The following is a 10,541-nucleotide window of genomic DNA, read 5'->3' on the forward strand; positions in this document are numbered from 1 at the left end:
CTATGAGTGGATGGCTCCTGGGCTGAGTTAAGTCATTTCTCACACCAGCCCCACTCCCCATGTATTTAATTAAATTTTCCCTGACTTCCTTTCAGAGGAAAGAAATATTCAACATTTATACCAGTCATTCCTCATGATCCTGAAAAAATATGCTTAAGAGTGATAGGTTAGAAACACTAATATGAAAGAATATAAAAACACTCCTATGTTCATTGCAGCATTATTTATAATAGCCAAGATTTGGACACAGCCAAACTGCCCATCAGTAGATGAGTGGATAGAAAGCTGTGGTACATTTACACAATGGAATACTATGCAGCAGTAAGAGAGAAGAAACGCTTACATTTGTAAGAGTTACATTTATAGCAGCATGGATTGACCCGGAGAATATTATGTTAAGGGAATTAAGCCAGTCAGTGAAAGACAAATACTGCATGATCTCACTTATATGTGGAATCTAATGAACACTATAAACTAACGAACAAAATACTAAGAGAAGCTTGGATACATGAAACAGATTGACAGCTATTAGAAAGGAGCTGGGGTGGGATGAAAGATGGTGAAAGAAAAGAAAGAACATTTATGCGTGATCCTTGGACATGGACAACAATAAGGGGATCAGCTTAAGGAAAAAAGAGGGTGGAACACGGTGGTGGGGAAAGGGTGAAAAAGCAGGGACAACTGTAATAAAATATATAAATAATAAAAAAATATTATACGCATGACATGAGACTGAGATTTCTAGTGGGCCTTTTAAACTTATCATTTCTCACAACAAATTTATAAAGTAGGTACTTTTGTTAGTCCCATTTTCATATGAAGAAAGGGAAAGAGAGAGATAAATAACTTGCTCGTAAAAGGAGTGACTGGGAATTTATCCCTCTTATCAAATCTTGTCTCCATTTCTAATCAATATGTAGACAAATTTTAAATAAAAAACCCTAATGAATCTTGCTCAGTATGTCTTTCAAAAATACTAATTTCTATTCCCTTCGGATAACAGAGGTAAGGGTTACAGAAAACTCTCTCAAAATTAAGGTTCACTCAACAAATAGATGGAAAATTAGAAAATAGATAGAAAACTCTATTATTGGAAAGTTTATTTGCATTTTTCATCTTCTGCCATCATTGTTCTATCACTATTATTTATTTGTGATAATAACACATTTTCAATTTTTATTTCTGAGTTTTTCTTCCAGTTAGTTTTTTGAAAGCAGCTTTCACATCCTTGTTCCGCACACTGTAGATCAAGGGGTTCAGCATGGGGATGATGACAGTGTAGAACACAGAGGCCCACTTGTCTTGGTCCAGGGAGTAGCTGGACGTTGGCCTCAGGTACATAAACATGACTGTGCCATAGAAAAGTGTGACTCCAGTGAGGTGAGACCCACAGGTGGAAAAAGCCTTAAGGCGACCCTCAGCTGAGCGCATTCTGATGATTGCAATGAGGATGAAGGCATAGGAGAAGAAGATGATGAGGATGGTGCTAAATTCAATGAAGCCACACAGACTAAAGAGCAAGATCTCACTGATGTAGGTGTCTGAGCAAGAGAGGGCCAAGAGTGGTGGGATTTCACAGAAGAAGTGGTTGATGATATTGGAACCACAATAACTCAAACTGAAGGTGAGGGAAGTGTGAGCTACTAAACTCACCAGGCCAGCCAGATAAGAGCCCAGCATGAGAACCAAGCAGACTCGCTTAGACATGAGAGTGCTGTAGTGGAGGGGTCGACAGATGGCCACGAAACGGTCATAGGCCATGGCAGCCAGGACATAGCATTCAGCATCCACAAAACCTACAAAGAAAGCAAACTGGGTAGCACAGCTGGAGAAGGAGATAACTTTGTGCTTTGTTAGGAAATCAGCCAGCATCCTGGGAGCAATGGCTGAGGAGTAGCCCAGGTCGACTAAGGAGAGATTGCAGAGGAAAAAGTACATGGGTGTGTGAAGCTGAGTGTCTGTTATAATCAGGATAATCATACCAATGTTCCCCACTACATTGACCAAGTAGACCAAGAGGAAGATCACAAAGAAGATAATCTGTAGCTGAGGGTCTTGTGTGATGCCCATAAAGATAAATTCAGTCACCACTGAGTTATTTTCTTTATTCATCTTCTCAATTTTATGTGTGCCTAGATTTGGTTTATTGTTTGGAGTGATCCTTAAAAATCTTCTCAGTAATTACATTCTATGAGGCATATGGTAACTCATAGGTGATAATTGTGTGTCTTCTCTAAGTGCTCAGACAAAATAGATGTTATTAATATCCTGGGGATGGCAAGCTCTGCTTCTTCAATGACCTTGATGCTCTGAGGTCATTTGTCATATGGTACCAATGCATGACTAGATCTATGCATTTATCCATCTCACTTGATCAGTAAAGAGAAGCAGTTTTGAATGTTCTTTCTTTTTTTCTAAAACAAAGCAAATGTAGACACAAATATGAATAAATATTAACTCTCATTACATATAGGCACAGAAATAAAAAACAATGAAATAATCAGAGATCTCAAAGTATAGCATCACATCACACACATACACACATCTACAGAAAGTGAAATACTTTGAGCAAAGGGTGAACAATATTAGAAAAAGCAGTGCATAATAATAATTTTGAGTAAACAGGAGGTACTAAATATTAACTCTAGGCCATAACTTTGAATGCTTCACACACATCACTTAATTTCATCTTCACAACAACACTGAGAAGTAGGTACCATCATTATCTCCATCCTATATAGGAAAGGAACAAGGCAGGATATTAAGTAACTTCAACAAAGTGAACAACCAGTAAGCGGCAGAGCTGGTTCTGAATAGACTTCACTGTATTCACTGTTTATATGTGATTTAATCTCTTCATTTTTGTGCCTGCCTTTTTTCACGTGTGTTTCCTCTTGTGCATGAACACAGATTTAGTCTTTTGGTTTCCCTGATCTTTAGAAGCTTTCAGGGGTTTGGCATCATAATGAGGGTGAAGACACAATTGTGTCTTTGGACAATTTCTATTGCCTAGTCAACATATTGTTGCATAGCTCAGTTCAAAGTTACAATTCAAGAATCCCTCACTCAGCAGGGAATAGAGATAGCATTATCCAAGTCTGCATTCACATATGAACATGTGTTTTTTAAACTATTTTCTCTTTAATTCGATGAATATTCGGTCTCTTGAAGAATTCTAAAAAGGAAGTGGGCAAAATCAAACCAAAAAATGAAGTAATTAAGAAATGAGTAGCATCTCCTACCTAAACCCAAAGGCATAATTCAGAGACTACCTACTTGATGTATTGCTTAGGAAAGACAAAAAAGTAGATAGTATAATGTGTCTTTCATGAGGTTGTGGACATTCATAATAGGTTACCTTAAATCCTAGGGTAGAAGAAAATAGTACTCCTCATCTTATAAGTATCTATAAGATGGGGATATCTATCTATCATCTATCTATCTATCTATCTATCTATCTATCTATCTATCTATTATCTATCTATCTATCTATCATCTATCTAATCATGTAGCTAAAGTTCAATCAATTTGACACTTCAAGAAATGGTAGAATAGTGAGTAAATAGCATATTTCATAGTTAACAATAAACTGAAATATTTTTTAAAAAACTAGCAAAATGTTTTAGAAACAGACCAACTATATTTTAGATTTTGATGCATCACTTGCTTTTGCATGTTTAAATGCAAAGAATGTTGAAGTTAAAGTCTGGAATCTGGGTTATATTCCTTGTTTTCTTCCCACTAATGTTTGGATTTCATGACTTGTATTGGATGCAGCTTTCTTAACTGTGAAATGATTGGGGCAGAGAATGCAAACTCTTTGGAGCTTTCCAAATCTAGAATTTTTTGAATTCAATATTATGAAATACCTAAGAGCCAAACCCATGGTCTCTATCTCCTTTTGAATTTTATAAAGGCACAGACCTGGTGCCAACCGAACCCACACTCGATGGAGCCCTTGGCCACTGCCAAAGCTCCATTCCCAATAGGTCACATCAGTTTCTATTTCTGTCCCCCAAACTGACCTGTGACTTGACCTGTTTTCTACCTGTTGGTAAGAAGTTGAGTCTCTTCTCTTCTCTTGATGGATTATACTAAACAAATATTCTGAGAAGTCACTCTGGTAGTTGTCTCTGAGCTGCTTGCTCATCCCACCTTTGCTCCTGGGTGCACAAGGTATTTAAGTCTAACCATAAATAATCCCAGAAGAAATATGATGAAATACTTTCTGCATTCATGGGAGACAACAAAATTTGATGAACTGTCATCCCCTAAGGATTTCACTCTCTCTTCCTTAAGCCCTAATAATAAAAGAAGGTAACACAGGGAATTCTTATCAGCCAGTCCAGTTTTAATTATTGAGTCAACCGTAAGGGCTGAATGGCCTTCTTTACTAGCCTTAATCCTACATGGTGTGATTTTTTTAAAAAAATTTAATTTATTTTCTTTATTTTTTCAAATACATTTGTCTCTGCCTTTCCCCCCAACCTTCCCCTGCCCCCTCCCCCCTCCTTCTCTCAATCCTTCCCCTTTGGTTTTGTCCATGAGACCTTGCTACACATTCCCCGACCCTCCCATTCCCTTCCTTTTCCCCCGTCCCCCACCCCCTCCATCCCTCTTGTCTCTGTTCATTTCTTTTCCTTTCAGTGTTGTTGTGATTTTGATGGTAATTTAGAGAGATCTTTTTGCTGATTCTTGAAACTTCTTTCAAAGAAGATAATACTTACCATGCTACATGGAGTGGTCATATTTAAACATACATGTAGTTGCCAGCAGACTGGTATACCCAGTGGTGCTTAACCTTTATAAAGATTGACTAACACTCCCACAAATATAGGGACAATGTTAATATTATAAATAACTTAGCAGAATTGCCACCTTTATGTCATTAATTCTTGCTATCAAAGAGCATGTATGTTTCCATATTTCTTCAAATCTACATTTATATCTTTCTGAAATTCTACTCTTTTCCTTTACAGAGGTTTTGAACATTTTTTTTTCATTTGGTTATGTTTGGGTCTGTTTTGTTTGGCAGTCATAAATGAGATCTTCTTTTCCACATTAATTCCCTATCTCACATGTATGCACATATGAGGTTATCAGGTTAATTTTACAATTTGCTAATTTACTGAATTATTCTCCCTCTCTTTTCTTGATTTTGAATGAAACTTTATTCATGGCTAGTGATACTATCTAAGTGTCCTCTGGAGTAGTAGATCTATACCATTTCAGACTCAATGACATCTTTTTATAGCATGGCATTTATATTGTGCCCTCTACCTCTGAAATGATATTCATAGATAATTTATCCACACACATAATTTAAAGAGAAGAAATAAAATTTAAATAATGTATAATAAAATAATACATATTTTAGTAACTGGTCAGGCATAACGACATCATGAAAAAGGCAAATTCTTGCATATATATATTTAAAATCTCCATAAATGTGACAGTTAAAAATGCAAGCTGATACTTTCTAGGCACCTCAAACAATTTTGCAACTTTCTAGCTTATGGCGTAAACTTCTGAATGGTGAATAACAATTTGCAAAGCCCCATGCCATTTTATATTTAAAATGTGTTTAAATGTAAAATGGAGGTTGATTCAGGCTCAGATAATTTTGATTAAGTACATCAACTGATAGGATACATGAAAATTGTGTGGTGTGTAGACAGTTCTTTGTTGTGATGGATTGTGCAGCACCCTGAAAGCTTTCAGCATCCTTTCTCCATTTCCACCAGATTGCATTCCATGTGTATCCCCATCACTGTGACAACTATACATTTTCATAATGTCGCCAGAGAAAACATCACCTCCACTGAGACCTTGTCTTTGAAATTCTGAGTGTTGGATATTAAATAACTTTTCTCAACTAAGAGATGTTTTAATTTACTATATTATTTAACTAATTATTAAATTAGTTAAATCACCTATCCACCCCTAATACTTCTGACTCGCTCTTTCTCCCAGGAACCAAAACCGCTAAGACTGCTGTGTCAGGGTTCTCCAGAGAAACAGAACCAACAGGAGATGATAGATAGACAGACAAACAGATAGATAGATAAATAGATAATCTGATATGAGGAGATTTCTTATAGGAATTGATTGATGGTTCTGAAGGCCAGGAAGTCCAAAGATCTGCCACCTGCAAGGTGAAGAACTAGGGAAGCCTGTAGTATAATTCCATCTAAGTCCAAAGAACTAAGAATGTGATGAGAGTGGGGGTAATGGTGTCTGTCTGAGTCCTGTGAAAATAAACACAACTTCATATAATTTAATATCTTCAGATATTGACTCTGTGTTTTTTATATGAAAGATATAATAAGGCAAATGAAGAACCTGGAAAGAGTTGATCTAGGCTATGTACCCTGAAAACTATTTCTTACTTTGGACAGAAGAGAAGTGTCAAGGTTGGGGAAACTCTATTTATTAATCATCTATCCATATGCATTTGAAGTGGCAACTCACATTCTTTCATTTATCTTATCAGAGTCATCCCAGGCATTAGCATTCTCAATTAGAGAGGGAAAAGCTAAGGCACAAAGAGATTTAGTGCAATATACAAAGTCAGGCAATTAGTAAGACAGAGCCAGGGCTGAATGCCAAGACAACCCTTATTCTTCCTGCCTCCCTGAACCTACTTTAATCATTCCTCCAATCCAATTCAGGTAACATAACTTATATGTACCTGGATAATCAGTTGCCATTATCCAGGTAATATAATTTATATGTACCCAAAATCCTTATAGGAGGCAAGACCAGAGGTAGAACTAACCGGCTGTTTATGTGGATTCTTTCCATGCTTCCTAAGGAGTCAGAAGACCAACTATCAGGGGAGATAGAAAAAGGATACTTAATAGTGGTTAGGAATATAGGACTGAAAATTCACTCTCTACTGGGCACAGATGTCCTGAGGGTAAAGGAGAGAAATGTGAAAGGAATGTTTGATTTCCTTAGTTTGAGAGAGGGAAAACAAATAGATTAAAATGAGGTGACATGAGGGATGCAGTCCCCAGAGACTTAAGAACAAGAAATACAGCCTATTTAAAATAAATTAGGATGCCTGCTCCACAGTCTGCTCTGGCGACTCTGCAATTGTAAATAACTTCAAGTAATATTAAAGCCGTTCTGCAAAAATATATTCTATATTTTGAAAGGTATTTTACTATAATATAACAAATTGGAATACTTATCTTTAAGGAAAAGTAAGAGAAAGACAGGCTCAAACTCTGCTGAATGCTGAGTGACTTATGAAGGAGTAAAGGGTTTCTGTTTTTCTATCTCTGTAATGGATGGTGTCTAAAGTCTATCCCCACTGCACCTACCTGAAGCTGGAGGGAGTTTCATCTCTAAGGAGAAGGCTTTCTTTTTTTCCCATGCTTTTCTCTCTCTTTCTCTCTCTTTTTTTTTTTTTTTTTTTGGTGAATTTAGACATTGACTAGGAGCAAACAAAGTGATCAAATAGAAGTCCAGTGGTTAAAAAAGGTAAGGAAAAGATATAAAATGTTTCATTCACATAACTCACTGAATTGAAGAAAAATACACTATCCTGTTAACTTCTGCAATTGCTATGGGTCTGCAGTTCATGTGCTCAATGTTTTGAAAGGGCAAAACTCAAAATGCTAGAGTTTGGAGTAAGGAAAGTTTTACCAATTGAGAAGGTGCCAATGAGGAGATGGGAGACCTAGTGGTGTTTCATCTTAAGAATGTACAGAGTTCATTGTATTGTGGGTTTATGGTAGTATATCACAGAATTGTACACTTGAAACCTATATAATTTTATTAAACAATGTCACCCGAATAAGTTCAATTTTAAAAAAAGAAAAATAAGAAAGTCCAGAATTCAGGCTTCTTTTATGTAAAGGGAAAGGGGAAACAGGAGAGAGGTGAGTGGCGGCTGCAGATACTTGGGCACCTGCAGGGATCTGAGGAAGATTGTGATGAGTCTGCTGACTGACTGATGTGATTCCTGTCATTAGATTTCTGCAAATCTTTGCCAAACAGTAATTATTTTTGTACATACTTCCATTATTTCCTCAGGAGAGACACCTTGTGGTAAGGGGCTGTTTTTGTAAAACTTAAGCTACAGATTTCCTCTAATGATTAGCATGTCTGCATGCAAGACTAAGCAGAAGCTATTAGCTTGAAGGCCAAGGGAACAAAAATGGAGTGAAAGAGTCTGAGTATTTCACTCTGTTACATAACCACCCATAGACCCAAAAGTTCCCAGAGCACTGAGGGGCTAAGAAAGTATTGTTATTACAAGATTTGTAAGTTGTTAAGAGAAATATAAGCAGCAGTAAATAATATGATTTTAAGGCCTTTATAAACACTAGCAATTCTCAGGAAATCCCACTATTGTTTTCATAAACTCTTAGAAATTGAAATCCGAGATCAAGAATCTCTGGACTGGAGGGTGGACTGCAAAATCTCAGCAGGGGGAGCAGGAATATTGCAGGGAAGCAGGAAGTGTATTTGCCAGAGTAGGGGAAGGCCAGCACATGTAATTCATAGCTGTAAAACAATGCTAATTAATAGATGTAAATTAAAAAAAAAATTTTCAGCAACTGTAATACTATTTTTATTCATGAAATATATGGATTTTAAAAATGTAACTAAATGTATTCTAAAATATTAACAAAACTCTGATAATTACAATATTAACTGCTATGTGTATTAGTGTATTTGTTGGGTATAAACTAGTCACCATTAGGTTAACTCTGTGACATTGTGCAAGAGTCACTAATCTTTTGTATTTCTCATTTTCAAGGTATAAAAAGAGAATTATAATACTGCTTGTCTCATAGGATTTACATAAAATAATGTAGTAGGAAAAATACACAACACAGTGCTTGAAGGGCATAGGAAATGATTCACACAAACCATATTTTAGTACTTGTCATTTTTGCTCATCATTTCTAGCACACACACAAAACATGTGTGACATTTTATTTTTTTTCACTATTTTTGTTAGAGTAATACTCAGGGAAATTTTCCGGTTGAGGACAAGAGTTTTGAAAAGATTTATTCTTTTTTTTTAGTTTTTTCTGGAGATGCTGTTCTTTGAAGTTCATACAACAAGAGTATTCCAAGGAAGAGGATCTAGGCTATACATCTGTCCAGTGAAATAGAAAAAGAAACAACATAGTGTTGAGGAAAAACAAATAATTTGGTTTCAAGGGACCTATGTTCTAGTCCAGGGTTCACCAGTGAGTAGCTAAGTCCTATACTCCACTGACCTCATCTAACAAAGATGATCTTATTACAACTCTTGTCATACCTGCTTATCTCCCTCACAGATTTTTGGTGAAGTTCGGATAATGGGTACAATTACCCTTTAAAAGGATATAAATTATTGGTTGGTGTATTGAGCTCCTATCCCAGTGGAAACTAAGGGGAGAAGAGCATGGACAGCACTTCTTTCTGTATATGGCAGTGTCTGTGAGAAGGGAACCCAACTGTGCTCACTAGATCCTGTATCTCTAATGGGAGCACCAGTAATGGGTTGCTTTGATCCCATGTTTTAATGTTGAGCAGTATCAGATAACTTATTGCTGTGAGTGAGAAAAGATTGAACACATTGAGCTATGATTTGTCAGCTAGACTAGTGCAGCTTTATCTACCATTCGATGATTTGAGGTCAAGGAAGGAGGAGGGGGTTGAGGGGAAGTGGAAAAATACTGGAGCTCTGGAGCTGGAGCTGTTACCTAAACATTTACTCAGAAGACCTAGACTGGGTATCTATTTTGAGTTTCCTGTTCTTTTTTTCTCCTCTATGAATTTGGCTTCATTTTGCCTTCCATGAAGTGAATATTATTTCCATTTAGACAACCTGCTGTTAAATTATTCCCCTGGTTCAGTATGGTGGCTGGAATGTTCCTCTTACCACTCATTTTCTGTTGTGAGCCTGTGAATCTGAACATTAGGTAGAAGTTTTCACTGCAGTGGTTTGTTCTATTACTTTCATCTGAGATGTCTACTCATTTTTACACTCTGAGTTTTTAAACATTGGAGTGATTATTTAAAATTCTCAATATTTACCTGACACATTTTTTCCCCCTGTTGTTGCTGTACTAGGAAATTAGGGTAGAGTTAAAACCATGCTACCTATGGGAATAGCCTATGCGTCTTTCCTTGGTCACCACTTTTTAAGGTTCCCCACATGCCCAGAAGATTTAATTATTTTCTCTTGTGTGGCACTGTTACTAGTTTTAACTAACTTCCAGTGTTTTTTAATTATTTTCATTAGTACTGTGGAGGAATAGTTGGCAGGAACTAGGTATTAATTTTGCCATCTTTCTCCAGAAGTTGTGTCTAGAAAGTATGTTAATGTATAAGTTATTTATCATAAATGATGAAGAAAGATACATTTTAAAGATGTTCCTGTAATTATTCAGTAAATGGCTAATGCCAGGAGTGATCTTAGTGAACAGATATTAAGTTATGCTTCTTGGTCATTAGTAGACTGTGTGCCTAGAATTCAGATACAGTATTTTGATGTCTTTTGACTTGACATCAAGTCCAACATACTGTTTACT

The 10,541-nt window shown here is 36.4% G+C and overlaps 1 protein-coding gene across 1 annotated transcript; it reads right to left on the reverse strand.

The window, feature by feature from the left end:
* Positions 1 to 1,176: 1,176 nt before the first annotated feature.
* On the reverse strand, positions 1,177 to 2,112 carry LOC129062608 (olfactory receptor 1019). Its single transcript, XM_054563612.1, has one exon. It carries the CDS (start codon positions 2,110 to 2,112, stop codon positions 1,177 to 1,179), a length of 936 nt encoding a protein of 311 aa, XP_054419587.1.
* Between the last annotated feature and the right edge of the window lie 8,429 nt (positions 2,113 to 10,541).

This window comes from Pteronotus mesoamericanus, unplaced genomic scaffold, assembly GCF_021234165.1.
Source record: "Pteronotus mesoamericanus isolate MK-2021 breed Mesoamerican mustached bat unplaced genomic scaffold, CSHL_Meso_final scaffold_83, whole genome shotgun sequence".
Taxonomy (NCBI): domain Eukaryota; kingdom Metazoa; phylum Chordata; class Mammalia; order Chiroptera; family Mormoopidae; genus Pteronotus; species Pteronotus mesoamericanus.

Excerpts from the sequence above, each read along its gene's own strand:
- LOC129062608 (XM_054563612.1), bottom strand. The coding sequence starts at position 2,112 with ATGAATAAAGAAAATAACTCAGTGGTGACTGAATTTATCTTTATGGGC.